At 36.9% G+C, this 17,930-nt stretch overlaps 1 protein-coding gene and 1 pseudogene across 1 annotated transcript; one reads left to right on the forward strand and one right to left on the reverse strand.

Annotated features, from left to right (window-relative positions):
- Positions 1-1,554: 1,554 nt before the first annotated feature.
- On the reverse strand, positions 1,555-11,691 carry RAP1B (RAP1B, member of RAS oncogene family). The gene is given in 7 exon segments (XM_024736377.1): positions 1,555-2,872; positions 5,115-5,231; positions 5,923-6,066; positions 7,879-8,019; positions 8,948-9,004; positions 10,475-10,543; positions 11,604-11,691. Coding segments are annotated over 6 exon segments (555 nt in total). The 5' UTR covers positions 11,661-11,691; the 3' UTR covers positions 1,555-2,872; positions 5,115-5,144.
- Positions 11,692-13,632: 1,941 nt separating this feature from the next.
- Positions 13,633-15,550, forward strand: LOC112393953 (40S ribosomal protein S15a pseudogene; annotated as a pseudogene).
- Positions 15,551-17,930: the final 2,380 nt, after the last annotated feature.

The following is a 17,930-nucleotide window of genomic DNA, read 5'->3' on the forward strand; positions in this document are numbered from 1 at the left end:
CTGGGATTAGAAACCTAGGAAATCTGGTTCTGGAGCCCATCCTTATTCACTATAGTAAACTGTTTTTTTTGTGGTACGCGGGCCTCTCACTGTTGTGGCCTCTCCCATTGTGGAGCACAGGCTCAGCGGCTATGGCTCACGGGCCCAGCCGCTCCGCGGCATGTGGGATCTTCCCAGACAGGGGCACGAACCCGTGTCCCCTGCATCGGCAGGCGGACTCTCAACCACTGCGCCACCAGGGAAGCCCTAAACTGTCTGCTTTGTACCCCTAACACTCATCTGTAATTAATGTGTTGTTTCCCACCAGATCAACAGTTCTCAACCGGGGCAATTCTGCCCTTCAACACCCCTCTCCCCTTTCCCTGAATCTAACTTGGAGGACACTTGACAATGTGTGGAGACAATTCTGCTTGTCTCAACTTGGGGGCGGGGGTGGTATTACTGACATCTAGTGGGTAGAGTCCAGAGATGCTGCTAAAAACCCTATAATGTACAGGAAAGCCCCCAACAACTCATCATCTAGCATACAGCATCCACAGTGCTGAGGCTGAGAAACCCCAAAGTAAAGTATCAGTCCTAGCGGGCAGGGTCCTAAGTTGATCTTGGTTGCTGCTCTATCCTCAGACCCAGAATAAATGGCTGACAAGAAATCACTAAATTTATCTGTTTTTAAGAGCCTAGAACGCAGCCTGGCACATAGCTGGTAGGCAACAAACATTTATGAAGGTAACTGAATTAACGGTGGTGCCCTCAAAGAGGGCCAAATGGATGTAACAACAGGACATAATAAACTGAAGTGATTTTAGTGCTCCATAATTCCACTTCTGGCGGATTTAATTTTCTCCCAGTGACTTTAAATAAAACCAGTTCTGCCAAAACAAGTCTCTTAGTTAAGTGGGGTTTCTCAGAGAACATTTTTTTCTTTAGATAACATGGAACCTTTTAATATATGGAACTCTGTGAGTGAAATATGTAAGGAATAAGACATTTTTCTTTTTAAAATGAAAGCTTTTAAATGTCCCATTCAAATATCAAGTATTTACGGGATTAGCAGACATCCCTAAATTAGATGGTATCACTAGTTAATTGCTAATATGCTCAGTGGCTGGAAAATATTTTGATAAAGTTTGAGTTAAGATTCATTTACAGATTTCAAAAAAGAACTGAATTACAGCACATCTAAGACAAACACTCATTATATAAAAAGAAAGTAGTATTTGAGTCCACTTCATTGAAAGATTTTTATGACCACAAGTACAACTGTGCCCTATTGTTTTAAAAATAATCTAAGTGTAACACCTGCCAAAGTATTTTCAATTCTTCCTCCTATACCTCAAACAGCTACTGAACACTGCCCAGAAGGCATACGTTCATAAGTAATATTGCTTGATTTACAAAATTCTTTCCAAAGGAAAAATTCAAAAGATGGTTATGTGGATATTCAAACAATACTAAGAACAATATCTGACTTCTTTCTCTCATCATTTCTGTAATTAATGAGCCCGCCCAAATGTTAAATTATGAAACCACGCTATGCAAAATGCACCCATTCCATTTAAAAAGAAGTTAAACCCATATTTATTTACTAGCACTGTTAAACATTACACAAAACACATTCAAGTGGTAAGTAATTATAATGCAAGCCCTTGCATGGCAATCCAAATTTATTGAACTACTGATGCTAAGTTATACAAAATTGCACCACTTTAATTAAGGCTTTTAGTTTACATTTGGCCACCTCAAAAGTAGTTGTAACATTAGGTTGGTCAATTTAAATACTGTGGCTCCCTGTTGGATAGACACACAATCTTTACACCCAAACGTTAATGCATACAAAGCAACAAGGCATTGTTAAATAAAACAGCAATAGTTACTGCAACTTAGGCCTTATGACCAATTACACATGATTAAAATTACTTCCCACATTCACATCCACAGTACTCGTCCACCATTTAACATCTCAACCAAAACGTTACACATGTGAAACAATCACTAACAGGTAAAAATACTAAACCTGTTTATTTGGTATTGCAAATACACTTATGCATGAGCAAGCAGGGGATTCACAGTGAGAATCTACAGCTGCAGAAGCCTGAAAATGATTTACAAAAATTGTTAAATCATTAAAAAATTGTTTGAAAATATACACTTCTTGTTGTAGACCCCCACTGTACACACAACTATAAACATTGTTCCCTATGTAAACAAAAAAGGAAACATATAATAAAAGATTTGAAGTCTGGACATTTCCTTCCCAACAGATATTAAAGGCAACGTCTTTAATCTAAGACATACTGAAAGGACTATCATATTTTAAAGACAAGATCACTGTCTCCACAGGTTTTTAAAAATTAAAAAAACTATATAGCTGTGTTAATCAAAGCGCTTATTTGTACAATACAATGATAATGACCTTGAATTTCTTAAAAAAAATTACAATAAGCTACAAGTATCAAAGAAGCGAAGTTATCTGGAGTAGTCTATATAGGAGCTCTTTGGACTTTCTTTTATTATGCTAAAATAGTGGTGCTTTTAGGATTTACATTATTGTACTCTCCAATACAAAGTATAGGGCGTGTTAAAGTATACAGTACACCATTTTCATACATGTACAACATTGGTGGATGAAAAATGTCTCTTAGCAGTAATACTGGATTGTAGCCTCTGGTTTTACCAGCTGCATACTCTAGGACTATTATATAAGTAAAAATCTCTCTTGTGATACTGGAAAGTGATTAGAATGTGCAAACTGATGTAGTAGCTTTCATCCGCCTCTTAAAGGGTACCACCACAGAAAGTCCATTTAAGATGTTGGTAGGTTTAACAAAGTTGGAATGCTGGCACTGTTGAATTGGGCAACAGTTCTTCAGACCTGTCAAAATGAGAAAATTAAATTAATTGAAAACATGGGGTGTAAACAGCACACTAAAGATCCAAAGGACATATTAAGACAACAGTGCTGAAGTGTCAGAAATAAATATAATACAGGTTCTTATCCTCGTCATTACATTATGACCAGGTACCACGATTCATGGCAAAGCATGGGTAGACATTTTCATCTTTTTTGGAATGACTTCATCTATTCTGCTGCCTTCTTGAAAGTCAGTCAAATGTAAGTTGAGTGTACCTTAATGCAAATTTCTTTGTATTACCTTCCAAAGATTAAAAGCAAGGAAAAAAAAAAAAACCACCACATTAAAATTTTACATTAGGTCACCTTTACTAGAATTAGGATTATAAAACAGACATCAATATTAACAAAATGGCTGATCTGTAAGTGTTTACAACCCTAGAATTACATGAGGAATACAGAATGCACATCTAACCAGACTTTCTAGTATTAGAAGATCAGGACTTTTCTTCCCTACTCTTCCAATAAAAGTGGCTAAAAAGCTGGTGCAGAGAAGTGAACAAGATAGAATTTATTTCACGAAGGCTCTCTACAGTTGACAGCTATATACTTTTTAATTCTACATAAACAGATTCTACCAACTCTAAGATGGATGTCAGAAAAGGCTGTTATTACACTAAAATCATACCAAATTAAACTTAAAAAAATTTGAGTGATGTAAAGAAGGTAAAATCAGAACTCACGGGTCTGTCATTTATTTATTTAACTTTGGATGATTTTCTGCACACATGCCTGGGCTAAAAAGATGTTTCTTTTTTTTTTTTTTTAACTGGTTTTCTGGGAATCAGATTTGTTGCAAGCTTCAGAAACGTTGTTAATATAGATGCAGCTGATGAAATAATTTCCACAAATGCTTTGAACTTTAAGCCCTCGTTTGGAGTCTGAATGAGTTTTCTACGTTTCCTAAATCTTAGCAAGTTGAATGTAGCAAATTGGAAAGGACAGATGGGAGTGTGTGAGCTCAGGCACATGTGTGCTGCTAAGAATGGGCACGTGGTTGCAAGTGAGAGGATATAGAAAGTGAGAGGTTGTATCTCTAAACAGAAAGCCTTAAATGGAGAGTAGGAACAAAAACTCTAGAGAGATACAGAATCAGAGTTCTATGGTAGTATAGGGCCATTTAACACAGGAAGCAGCAGAGCTACAAACATTCAAAGTTCCCAAGGATAAGAGTACAGTAAGATATGGTTTAACAATACCTGGCAAACAGCAGCTAATAGGTAAGGGTTTACCGTGTGCCAGGCACTGAACTAACTGCTTTACAAGTATTAACTCATTTAATATGACTGTTTTCAAAAACTATGTTACAGTGTTGTATGCTCAGTTTTCCTTTGCTGTCTCATCTCAGGGTTGTATTTGTGGTTCTCTCTTCCTGGGAACTCTTCATCCCCTACACAATTTCTACTTATCCATCAGATTTCGACTTACATGTATCTCACTCTGACAGACTTTCCCTGAATCCACAGTTCACATCTGACTGGTCTGGTGCCCCAGTTAAATGCTCCAATAGCACCCATAATAGTGACTAATTATGGACTTGGGAGCCAGACCACAGTTCAAATTCTGTGCGATGTACTCAAATCACTAGATTCAATTCTGACTAGGCTATTCACTAATTGCAGGGCTTGAACAAGTAACAATCTTTCTGTGCCTCAGTTCACTCATCTGTAATATGGGAATTATAATAATTCTGCCTCACAGGATTGTTGTGAGGGTGCAATTAACATATATAGGCAGTACTTAAGAGTGCCTGGCACATAATATATACGGGGTTTTTTATTATCAGTACCATGCTGGACTTATTCTGCAATAGCATTTATCATATTTTGCAATTGTTTGTCTAATTCTCCAACTAGACCTTAGTTAGCTTAAGGCAACAAAGAAGAAAGCAGAGAAGACTGGTTTTCATCACCACTGTATTGTCAACACAAACCAGTGACCCACTGAGGCATGAGTATATACTGGATAAACTCATCTAGAATTCTCACTTATGTGGAATACCTTACTTCTGATGATGATATATAAATGAAATAATTATTTTAATTACTAGGATATCATATTAACTCATATCTTAAAAAGGAAGTAACCATTTCTCTTTTAGAAAAGAAAATCCTATGTTTACTTTCTTAACCCTTAATAAAGTTGAGGTTAAAAATTAGAGGAGACAAACAAACAAAACAGAGGAAAAGATAAATCAACATACCTGGCTCAGAGCTACAATGCATTTAGTATATTAAAGCAGCTGACATGACGACTTTTTACGGGCCTTCCCAGGCACTGGAGTTTTTCTGTTAATTTGCCGCACTAGGTCATAAAAGATCTGCAAACACATTAAATTAAAAAAAAAATTTACAAGGGAAAAAAGCCCCCAAAGAACTAAAAGTGAAAGAGTAAAATGAAAAAACTGAACTTTCCATGAACTTTTCCCCAGAAAGCAAATATTCTGTTCAGTTAAGGAATGAGAGTAAAGCCAGGTATTCTTATAATCGCCAAGTTCTTTTCTGTTTATTTTTTGGGAGGGCTAAAAATCGTTCTCCTTAAAATAAATATGGAGTTGAAGGAGCTGCCGGGATCTTAGTTCAGACAGAACATTTACTACCATCCAAAGAGAACAATTATGTACTCTTCTTCAACTCTATGTATCCTTGGTCTACAACATTATTTTAAGTCCCTTCAAGGCAACAACCGTTCATGCCTTTGTGAATTTGTCTTTGCCTTTTACATAACATCCTTCATATACCCGAAGACTTAATCTGTCTTCCCCACCCCTATTATTTTCTGTCCAGTTTTCCTTCATTTTATGGTAAATTCCACTGTACCAGTATTTAATAAAGAGGCTCAAAGAGCATTATTGCTTATTAACATGCATTTACTTAACACAAGACTTCTGCCTATATGATCAACAAAGCACCCTGAGTACAAATTAACCTGGGGTTGTGTTAATATAGACTCATTATTTTCCATTAATTTTGAATGCTAAATTCCAAATCATGAGTTCTATTTCACCATACCTCATTAACATTTATTTTTGATTTTGCAGAGGATTCTAAGAATGCACAGTTGTTTCATTGTCTTGCTAAATTTTGACCTTGCTCCTTTCCTACAACTCTTTCATCTTCCAAGTCACACTTATTACCAACCAGAATCATTGGAACCTAAAAAGGGTAAAAACAAGTAAACAAATATGCAATATAAATTCAAATCAAAATTCAAATTAAAATATTTCTCAGGATTACTTTTTATACTATGCCAGAAAAAATGCTAAGTTAATAACGTGTAATAAAATTTACAGTTAAATATGAAAGCCTTGACAATGTTAATTTAAGAACTTCTCACATGAAATTTTTTTAGAAAACAAGCTATGATCTACTTATAAAAGAGGGTGAAAAACCCTTAAAATTATAACACAATGGACTTTTATTTTATTTCGGCCATACCACATAGCATGCGGGATCTTAGTTCCCCAACCAGGGATTGAACCCGTGCCCCCTGCAGTGGAAGCTCAGAGTCTTAACTGATGGACCGCCAGGGAAGTCCCTCACAGTGGACTTTTAACTAATTATAGGAAGCAAAACACAAAACCTTTTTAAAAGGAAGTGCAAAAGGGTATACCATAAAAAGCCAATATATTCCAAAATTTTAAAATGTTTCTCCAAGGGACATAAATCAATTTAAAATTTTCTGGTTTTCTAACATGTATTTATTAAATACTCATTCCCAATTTCATAACACAAAAAGGAGAAATCTGGAAAGCCCCCAAAGCAGAACTTTTAGCTTCTCATACAGTGTATATTAAAAAGCCAAAAAGTAAAATCATCTTAATTTACTAAAAATCTAGACCGTATTAATCACGTGTTTGGATACATGTGATGTTTGTAATTTTAGAAGGACACTACAGGGAAAAATAATACTTATGCTGCAAAACTCCTATTAATCATTTAGAGATTTTGTCTTTCTAAAGTTGTTTTGGAAAAAATCCAAACTAGAAAATCAAGAATTTTGGCCTTTTAAGGAGCAGATATATAGTATTATATTAATAAATACCTGTTTAATGCAACTGACAGAAAACCATAGTAGTTACTAGAGACACTGGTAAACAAACAGCTTTACCGAGGTTGCTGTAAGTATGTCAGGGTCCCCCAAAGTTCTCCTGCTTTAGAAGTCCAGGAAATGGCAGCATTTCCCATAGGTGCCCTCAAGCTCTCGAAATATTTGCTATAATTAAACTATACATAGTACAGTGGTTCTTAAAAGTGAAGTGCCCAGACCAGCAGCATCAACACCATTTGGAAATCTGTTAGAAATACAAATCCTTAAGCCCTATCCCAGACCTACTGAATCAGAAACTCTGAGAGTGGGGCCTGGCAATCTAACCAGCTTTACAGGTGATTCTGATGCAAGATCAATTCGATGCAAGATGAATTTATATATAGTGTGATGAGGAATTAAAATAATCCATTTATAGTTTCCTAAAGGGGTTAAACTGCATTATGGTATACTCTGAAGAGGCATGTAAATTTACATTAGAATCGAATATATCTGTTGCCTTTCTTTAAAAATTATTATCATTATGCTCCTTCTGTCATAGTTGCTTGAGATCTGTTCATATGTTGTTTTGATTCTTGTTAAAAAGGCTCTTAAATCTGCCAGAAATGTGGCCAGAACATCATATGCTCTATTAGTAATATTTGCCACCAACACCTCTCCTTCTTCACCAAATGCATGATTTTAAAACAGGAAGGGTATAAAATTTATTTTACACAGGGGAGAGGAGGGTATTTCTCACTTTTTACATTATATATAGTGTTAAAGATATGTTTTTCCCCATCAAGGAAAAAGCTTTTGAAAAACAAAGCCCCCCAAATACATTAACTTTAAACTGGATTTAAATTCAAACCTTTAAGTTGGATATCACTATAATAAGGGTTTGAAACAAAAAATATTTATTTATTACGAAGCCAGCTTACATCATCAGTGTCTTTAACTCGAAGAATCTGTTCTCTCAGATCTTGTAAATCGTTAAATGTGGACTGTGCTGTGATGGAATAAACTAATGCAAAGCCTTGTCCGTTTTTCATGTACAAATCCCTCATTGCTGTAAATTGTTCCTACAGTAGAAAGAAAGAATCATTAAAAAACAATAATGTTAAAAAAAATGTTTTGACAGATAATTTGACAATTTTCGAAGTCTATAATTAGAGCTCAAAGAAGAATGCAGTAGTGTTACGTAACATCTCTTAAAATTACAGCCTGTGGCTATTTGAAAAAATCAGTATTTCAAGAAATATGTGTTTTACTTAAAAATAATACACCAGAGCAGATTTATGTGCAGTAAATATACTCAAGTGGAACAGAAATGTCCTGTGTCCAAATGCTACTTAAAGGCAGCTTTTTAATGTATCATAATGTGTAAGGCACCCAAATCAAATCACCACGTTACCCACAGCTAGCTCACAATGCTCTAGTTCTGTGGGGGCCACCAGCACGTTACCTGTATCTTGCCATTTTCCCACACTTTTCCTCCTTCACTAAACTGTAAGACTTTGAGTGTAAGAATACAATACACAGCACGTATCAGGTACTCAAACATTAGTTGAATGAATACCACATATCCAGAATAAATTTTCCCTTCACCTTCAGATACCAACAAATCTAGTTGGTCTGTAAATATATTGAAGGAGAAAAGATAATATTCAAAATACTTCATACAGCCACTGAGGAATAAATGTATACTCTAATATTATTTTCCACATTATTTAATAAATGGTAATACAGTTTAACTTGTTTTACAAGTACTAGTGGGACTATGAAAACTTTCATACAAAATTTCTACTTATTTCTTCAATAAATGACCCACTGCAATGGCAAAGCACACACACAAGAAAAGAATTCAAGAGGATAAGGAAAACAGCTTTAAGATTTAATGCAAGCAGTACTTTTAAATAAGCTTAACTAATGTTTGTCTACAGAATACTAGCATCTAAAGGTCAATACTGCACAAGCTGTGCATATACTTTGGTACTCTGTTTTACATACCGTTCCTGCAGTATCCAAGATTTCAAGCATACACTGTTGTGCATCTACTTCAACTTGCTTGGGGAAAAATTAAAATAGATGTTCATTTTTTAAACGTATACAAGACTACTTTAATATACCCAACAGCTAATATGATATTTAAAACAGAGACACAGATTATAGCAACTTCACAACTAATTTCAAGCAATACTCACTTTAACAAAACAGGAGAAAAAAAATACCTAGAAAACAGGTCTACTGACCCCCAAACTGCATTAGGTGCAAAAACCATGTGTTCTGAATTTAACACGAGGATATCTATTGATACAAGATACACAAGATCCAACCTCAATATGAATCACTCAGCACTTAAATCTGGAGAGGAAATGATTTCAAAATAGCTCAAAAAATTATTTTAAAACCAGTAATAGTTCCAATAATACCAGAAGTAACTATTTCAATTCTCCCATACTTTAGATATACCTTCATTTCTCTAGATAACCACATCCCCTTCACCATATTGGAACAACAAAATTTCTGGGAGCAAGGAAGCAGAGGAGAGCTATGAAATAAATTATATATCCCTGCTACCCTTTTTACCTAACATTTCCTAGGGAACCAAGTTATATACATGGAAAGAAGAGTAATAGTGCCTCACTGCTGGGGTGCAGAAAGGGGTTTCCAGTTTGTTTTGGTAGACTGTGGACACAGAGGGAGGAACGGAAACACAATGTCTGCACAGCAGCAGGGGCCAGGCTGGTCACTATATCAAGGTGGGGGGTAACTCTCTCCCTGCTAAATAAAAAATCTCTGCGCATTTATAGTTTTATTGTCACATGTTGTACAAGTGAACATATGGACAGAGATAAACCTTTCTACTATTATGAGCAGTGGAACTTTCTCAAGGAGTTGTAAGTAGGAAGGTTAACAAGACTTTTGTACTTATATCTTTATATTAAAAAGAAGGGAGCCTGAGAGTATTCAGTCTTTGGGGGGCAGGAAGGGGAGAGAAACATGGAGCTACCACTTGAAATGCACGGCCCAGCTCTAAGGTTAGTGTGTCAAATTACAATTTTGTGGTCAGTATAAACTTAAAATTCTTTGAGAGAGAGAGATAAGACAGAGAACAAGAGTGACTGTTTAAAATTCTCAAGCTGGGGGGGCTTCCCTGGTGGCGCAGTGGTTAAGAGTCCGCCTGCCGATGCAGGGGACGCGGGTTCATGCTCCGGTCCGGGAGGATCCCGCATGCCGCGGAGTGGCTGGGCCCGTAAGCCATGGCCGCTGAGCCTGCGCGTCCGGAGCTTGTGCTCCACAATGGGAGAGGCCACAACAGTGAGAGGCCCGCGAACCGCAAAAAAAAAAAAATTCTCAAGCTGGTAAACACACAATGCCAGGAAATAATCAGGTGTGATCTTTCCCCACTAATTTTATAAATTAACTGCTTCTTCGTTCTACTTTGTAAACAACAGTTAATAATTATTAAGCTAAAAACAAGAATTTATATTTATAGTAAAGTCAAAAGCAAAAGGTCTTCTAAAGTTAACATACCTTTCTATAAGAATCTTCTATCGTAGGATCATATTTTTCAACAAAAATTCCTTGAACAAACTGTACAGTCTGAAAAAAATTAACATACCATTATACCCCCCCCAAAAGAACACATTCAATTCTGCACATTTTAAAGTATTGACTTCATATAGCTAGTTATACCATTGATTAAAAAAACATAACCGCAACTATATTTGAACATACACATGTGGTGGGAAAATTACTTCAGAAAGCTTTTTTAAAAAAATTAATAATCACCAAGCTCCTTACTGGTTAAGTCTAAATTTAGAGATCATATATTGAAAAATCATTAAATGGCTCCTGTTTCAGTCCTAAGGGCTGAAATTTGAATTTCAGTTAGAAAGTGGCTAATTATCTTGTGTACACACTCACACCTCCCCATTACTTTGGATATATTTACAAATGAAAAAGCAGTTCATGCTCCATTGTACACACTTCTCAGTTTGATCCAAGCATGTCAAATTCTGTGCTAGGTGTTTAAGTGGCAAAGTAAGATGGTCAATCTATCTTACTGTGGGGCTTTGCTAAACTCTGAACTGTGCATCAAGTTATTTCCCCTAAGTTTCTCTCCTTCCCCACCCACCACTGTCAAGTTGTGTCTTCTTTCTTGCTTTACTATTTCTTGATACAGAAAACATGGTGGGACAGTCAAAGGTAATCTTTGAAAAAGTTTTTTATATAAGGTGTATTTAATTTTTGTAACAAAATTTGTATTGTAAGCCAACTCACAATGAGATGGACCAAAATTTATTCCCGTCTGGCTCTGAAATGCTGACACCCATTTATATGCGCTGAAAGTCAGTCAGTTAAAGAACGGACTCACTTTGGCATAATACTTCTTTGTGTTAAATCTCTTTATGTGTTCTTTCCCTTCTGTGCTTAGTCCAAACTGTATTCTAGTCTGGAACCCATGTTCCAGAGAGAATATGATCTACCCAGATACAACTAAAAGTTGACTAAATCACAAGAAAAATATTACATTACTTCTAAAATCATTACGAGATTTCACCTTAACAAATAAATAAAGACAAATAAGCAAAACCTAAAACTCAACAGAAAAAGAACACGTCTTGGAGTAAACAGCTTGGGTACAGTGAGAATGTCTTACCAGAGCAGATTTTCCAACTCCTCCAGAGCCAAGAACGACTAGCTTATACTCACGCATGGTGCAAACTTGTAAAATCTAGTACCTTATTAAAGAAAAAAAAACAAAAAGAATTCTTAAGTACTATCTTTGTATTCATGTCCTTCTTATATAAACAAGACATTCAAGCATTTATTTAAAATGACTACTATACCATATTAATATGGAGCATTTCATAAACAGACTTACTAAAGGATGCTACTGGTGGTGCCCTTTACAAAACATCAGAGGAGGAAAGAAACTGCAGAATTATAGACGTGACTTTTAGCCCTATCCTAAATTCGATTACAATAAAATATTTACTCCATCAAGAAAAAAAGGGAGGAAGGCTGAAAAACAACATTAAAGGGCATTCTGTTAGCTATAAGATGGCAGTGATAAGACATGTTATCCCCCTTTACTGAACCATCTGCAACCCTGAATCACAAGTAGTTGAGTGCCTACTAAGTACAAGGATATACCCAATGAACAACAAAAAAATTCCTGACCTCAACTGAGCTAACATTCTGGTAAAGATGAACACGATAGGGGAGGGGTCTGCAGACAAATCCAACTCACTACCTGTTTTTGTACATAAAAGTTTTACTGAAATACAGCCACACCCATTCATTTGTGTATTGTCAATGGCTTCTATCTTGTAATGGCAGAGCTAAGTCATTATAACAGAGGCTGTCTGGTTCACAAAGCCTAAAATATTTACTATGTGGCATTTATAGAAAAAACTTGCTGGTCTGAGATACATAAATGGTAAGTGAGTTAGCAGAGAAAGCAGACCAAATATATATTTCTGAAGTGGGTGTGGGGTGTGGGGTCGGGGGACAGATGGGGTGGCACAAGGAAACTGAAATGGTCAGGAATCAGAAGATCTCAAGAACACGAAAGCCCAGACTGAAAAAGTCTACCGAGTGTTCAGTATGCCGAAATGGTGGAAATCAAAACAAAATAAAACTGAAAAGAAACAATCCATACCAAGGCTCATCATTAGAAAATTTCAGTACACTAAGGAGAAAGAAAGAAAGATCCCGAAAGTTTCAGGGTGGGGAACAACATGAGAACACAAAGCTCCCACATTCCTAGAGAAAAATAATTGGCCAGTGGCCATGGTGCAAAAGTAGCCACCAGAATAGGTTTTAAACCTTCTTAATCAAGAAATGACAGTTCTTTAGTCATAGTAACACAATACCAGGACTGGTTTAAACACATTTAACCAACCAATAACCATTTGCTTCAGTGAATATGCTTCTGCAAACCAGCCTATTATTGATAGCCCCTTATTTCTGAAAGTCAGTCAGTTAAGAATGGACTCACTTTGGCATAATATTTCTTTGTGTTAAATCTCTTTATACGTTCTTTCCTTCCAGTCCATACTCTTATAAGATAGCATTTGTTTTACCTATCTCTATATGCCATCTCTTTATTTCTTCTCAGGATGGCATGTCTAATTCCAAGGACTTCTTTTCAAAAACTTCTCCTTCACTCCAACCTTTAAATACATGGATTATTTCCTGTGTTTTCTCCATTCCTTAATGGGGGGTGGGGGGGGTGGTCAGGGAAGCAAATATAAAAACTACCAAAGAAGTCGGCTGCTGACTTTCTCACTTACTAGTTCCTACATTTCTAAACTTACTGAACCCATTATTTCCATAGACTTTTCTCCAGTTCCGGAACACTGTCTCCATAACTTTTGTGAACTGCATGGTTCTTACCAGATATGATTTTTAGGAAAAAGGATATGAAATAAAAGTTGAATCACCTTTCAGCTTTAAGAATATTCCACATGGTAGTCTGCATTTAATTTGGGACAAATAAATCTTTCTTTGTAAACATGTAACTCCAGTCAGGTTTATTTCTTTTAATGTAAAAAATCATTTAAAAATAGCATTACTGGGCTTCCCTGGTGGCGCAGTGGTTGAGAGTCCGCCTGCCGATGCAGGAGACACGGGCTTGTGCCCCGGTCCGGGAAGATCCCACATGCCGCGGAGCGGCTGGGCCTGTGAGCCATGGCCGCTGAGCCTGCGTGTCCGAAGCCTGTGCTCCGCAACGGGAGAGGCCACAGCAGTGAGAGGCCCGCATACCGCAAAGAAAAAAAAAGGAATACTTAGGTGATAATTCTATTCAGTTCCATGTACACATTAGCCAACCCCATGGACCTTACATTAATATTTGAGAAATATTTAAAAATAAACTTAGGATTTTCATGAAAGATGCCTTCAAATAAATTTTTGTTTCTGAACCCATCTAGAGGGAATATGGTAACTTTGGGGACAAGAATTTCCTAAACATCCCAAAGAGCAAACCAACTAACTTTAACACAAATAAAATCAGACTCATCTCCCTGCATCTTTTATCCTTTAGGTAGCTGGGCTGTGTCACTTTTTGATGCCTTGTCATTGTTTACCATTAACTTAAAAAAAAGAAAAAAAAGAAAAAAGACTCACTTCAGTGAACACGCAGCAAAATGCCAACCAATCAGCAATTGCCTCACTTGAGTAACACTGCTTTTACTTGTTGACATTACTCACTCCTGCCTTTGAAAGTCTGTGAATCTTTGGACTCTGAAATTCCCTAAAAACCCTATAAGACTAGCAATCTGCTCTGCTCAGGGGAGGCAGTATCAGACCAGGATAGCTTTTCCTTAAGTAATCAATAATTTCAGCTTTGTGTTTTCTGTTTATATATTGAGTGGTGTCTCTCATTCTTTGGGACAGTCAACCTAAGACCCTCATTTGGCATCATTCCAAATGATGCCCTTAGACAAATAAGTGTACTGAATGGGCTGCCTGTGTCCAACTTGTTTGTTCTTTGATTTTCCTATCAGATGAGTCAATCTCAACAATGACCGGTGCTCCAATCAGTGCTTGAGCTCACATTGCTAACTTTGTTACCCTAGGATTTGTACCAAGTAGGTTTTTGTATAAGGCAATTAGGCCTTTTGGCTTTGGCTTGGAGTGTCCTATTTGATAAATATTTTTGCCATTAGTTTATAATTCTTCAGCTACTTGCTCAAAATTTTGTCTCACATGTTTTGTTTTGTCCTGTACTGTCTTGCTTCCATTCATTGAATAAGGGAGTGCTCCGTGTGGAATGGATGGACACAGGCCTGAGAGCCTCCAACGCAATTCAAACTGGCCCCAAGCACTAAAGGTTAAAGATGAGTAACATCAGTGACCAATTCAGGCAAAGTTGAGTGATGCGCCAAACATCACCTCGGATCACTTAAACTTTCATGACAGCATTGCAAAGTCAATAACCATGGGGTTTATTATGTGGCACCTTCCTAACTTCTGCTTGATCAGGGAACCTGAGAATCTGTTTCTAAGGACACATTTGTTAAAAAAATTTTAAGCTCTTTCTGCCATCTTTCTGTGCTGATATAATGGTGCACACGAAAGTCCTAGCTGATGCTCTCAAGAGCATCAATAATGCTGAAAGGAGAGGCAAGTGTCAGGTTCTTATTAGGCCATGCTCCCAAGTCATCATCCAGTTTCTGTGATAATGAAGCATGGTTACATTAGCGAATTTGAAATCAATGATCACAGGGCTGGGAAAACTGTTGTGAACCTCATAGGCAGGTCAAACAAGTGTGAAGTGATCAGTCCCTAGATTTGATGTGCAACTCAAAGACCTAGAAAAATGGCAGAAAAACCTGCTTCTGTCCTATCAGTTGGTTTCACTGAGCTGACAACTTCAGATGGCATCACAGACCATGAAGAAGCAAGATAAAAACACAGAAGAGAAAATCCTGGGATTCTTTTTCTAGGGATGTAATACAAACATGCAAATAAAATGTCTCAATGGGGACTTCCCTGGTGGTCCAGCAGTTAAGAATCTGCCTTCCAATGCAGCGGATGCGGGTTCCATCCCTGGTCGAGGAACTAAGATCCCACATGCCATGGGGCAGCTGAGCCTGCGCGCCGCAACTACTGAGACTGCACGCCACAACTAGAGAGAAGCCTGCACGCCGTAACGAAAGATCCCGTGTGCTGCAACTAAGACCCGACACAGCAAAGTAAGTAAATATTTGAAAATTTATATTAAAAAAAGATTTAAAACACTTCCATTACCCAGACAGTTCCCAATGTGCCTCTTCCCACTTAATTACCCCAACACCGTTTTCTTGACTCTAGTGATCTCTTTCTTATTTGCCAAGGCCATACCTCTTCTAGGAAAAACTTCTGTGTCTTTTATAAACTTCCAATCTAATCTCAACTTTTGCACTTACATTGGTAAATTACAAAAATGGTGACTTTGACAACTGCAACATAAACAACAGGACTTACGGCCAACTTTTTTTTTTTTTGCGGTACACGGGCCTCTCCCGTTGCGGAGCACAGGCTCCAGACGCACAGGCCCAGCGGCCACGGCTCACAGGCCCAGCCGCTCCGCAGCATGTGGGATCCTCCCGGACTGGGGCACGAACCCGCGTCCCCTGCATCGGCAGGTGGACTCACAACCACTGCGCCACCAGGGAAGCCCATGGCCAACTTTTAAAATGTCAAAATTAATACTTTAAGAGGAATTATAAATATAGAAAAATTATGAGACAAAAATAACATTCAATAATCAACTTCTCTAATTGGTATTCTGAAGCCTCAAAATAAAATGACTAAGATTGTCTCTCTTTACTCCCCTGCTCAAACCTTTGGAAACCTACCCTCCCTGAATCATTGTCTCTTTATACTATCTACAATACCCTTCTATTCCATCTGCTCCTTACCCATACCTCTGAAATGAACTACTTTTCTTGGGGGTTTCTCAGCAAAGGAAAAATTATACTAAACAACCGCCTCTTTAAGTTGCTGAAGTGGAAGTCAGAGCTATAGAAACTGAATTTAAAGACTGGTCTAGAATTTAGTTGGGAGTTATGCTTAAAGATTTTTCTAAATCTCAGGTAGACTGACCGAAATTTGTTGCAGAATCCCAACTTACTTACTAATTACTTAATTTCATCATAGAGGAAAAAGGTTAAAAGCAGCATGATAGTCAAGACCAGATTCAAACAGCCCAGCCTGTTTAAAAAAAAAAAAAAAATTGGCCTCGAGAGAACAAGAACCTATTTAGGAAATACACTATTTCAGGGTTAGATTAGTCAACATTTAATATTGTAGACAAAACGAACACTACATGATAGGAAACAAAATAAAAATTGACTCCAGGAAATTTTAAAGGGAGACATGTCCCTTCTTTCTGTAAATGGGCTCAGACCTGAATAGGAAACTGAAAATGGAAAATCAGAACATCTACAATAGTTGAGCATTTTCAGAGATCCTCACAGAGTAAACAAGCTAAAAAGAAAAATTAAACCAAAAGGTCTTTGTTTTCTAAGAAATGGGGGCCTATGGGTGAGGAAACTTGCACATACTGACTAAAAAAAGTAAACATTTATGTGAACTGCATTTCTTAATGCGATGCCTGGGGTCCTACTTCCCAGTTGCTTCATTTACCCATAAATGAGTATTACTTGTTGCTAGAATGAGTCAGGTTCATCCATATTATTGCTTCTATCAGTAATTTGTGTTCCTTCTATCTCTTTATTATTGATAAAAAGCAGATCCACTGTATGGATATAGGTAACATTTTCTTTATCCATTCACCCGCTCATGGACATTTCGTTTGTTTCCAGCTTGTGGATATTATAAATAATGCTTATCAATTTGTTTTAATTTTAGTAACTCAACCAAGAATTTTTACTGCAGATCTCTAAGATCACAGGAAATTGAGAACATTTCAAATTTTGAAGTAGGAAATATGAAAGTCATCAATAGACTTTCAAATTTAAAAACATAGTGACAAACACATCTAACTTCCCAATAAGCAGCTTTCTAACAAGGAACACTGGTAAGTAACAACCACAAATGAACAGTCATTCTCTTTCATTAATTTTTTTGGCCAGTATTTCCTAATATGGACAAATGACCAAAATATTTTTATTTAAATCCTAATAAATACCAATGCTACAGATATTATTTTCCTTAAAAAAAAAAAAAGTCTAGCAGTATGAAAGCCAAGATTTGAGCTAATACCTGTTTTTCAAATCTGTGCCTTCTACTACACCAGCTTTGAAAAGCTGTTCACATATTCTAAGCCTGGGATAAAACGTGGATTTCATTATGAATGCCAACTCTGATTGACTGGCAATGACCATTACTTCTGTTTTAAAAATTTCATGCACAATTTTAAGATGGGTAAAGTTATAACAGAATTTCAAAGGGATTTGTGATAACTGCTGTTTGAGACATTGAGAACAATTGTTCTCTTTCACTGAACTCCAAAAGGGGGACAATTTTGACA

Source organism: Neophocaena asiaeorientalis, unplaced genomic scaffold (genome assembly GCF_003031525.2).
Source record: "Neophocaena asiaeorientalis asiaeorientalis breed wild unplaced genomic scaffold, Neophocaena_asiaeorientalis_V1.1 scaffold134, whole genome shotgun sequence".
NCBI lineage: Eukaryota > Metazoa > Chordata > Mammalia > Artiodactyla > Phocoenidae > Neophocaena > Neophocaena asiaeorientalis.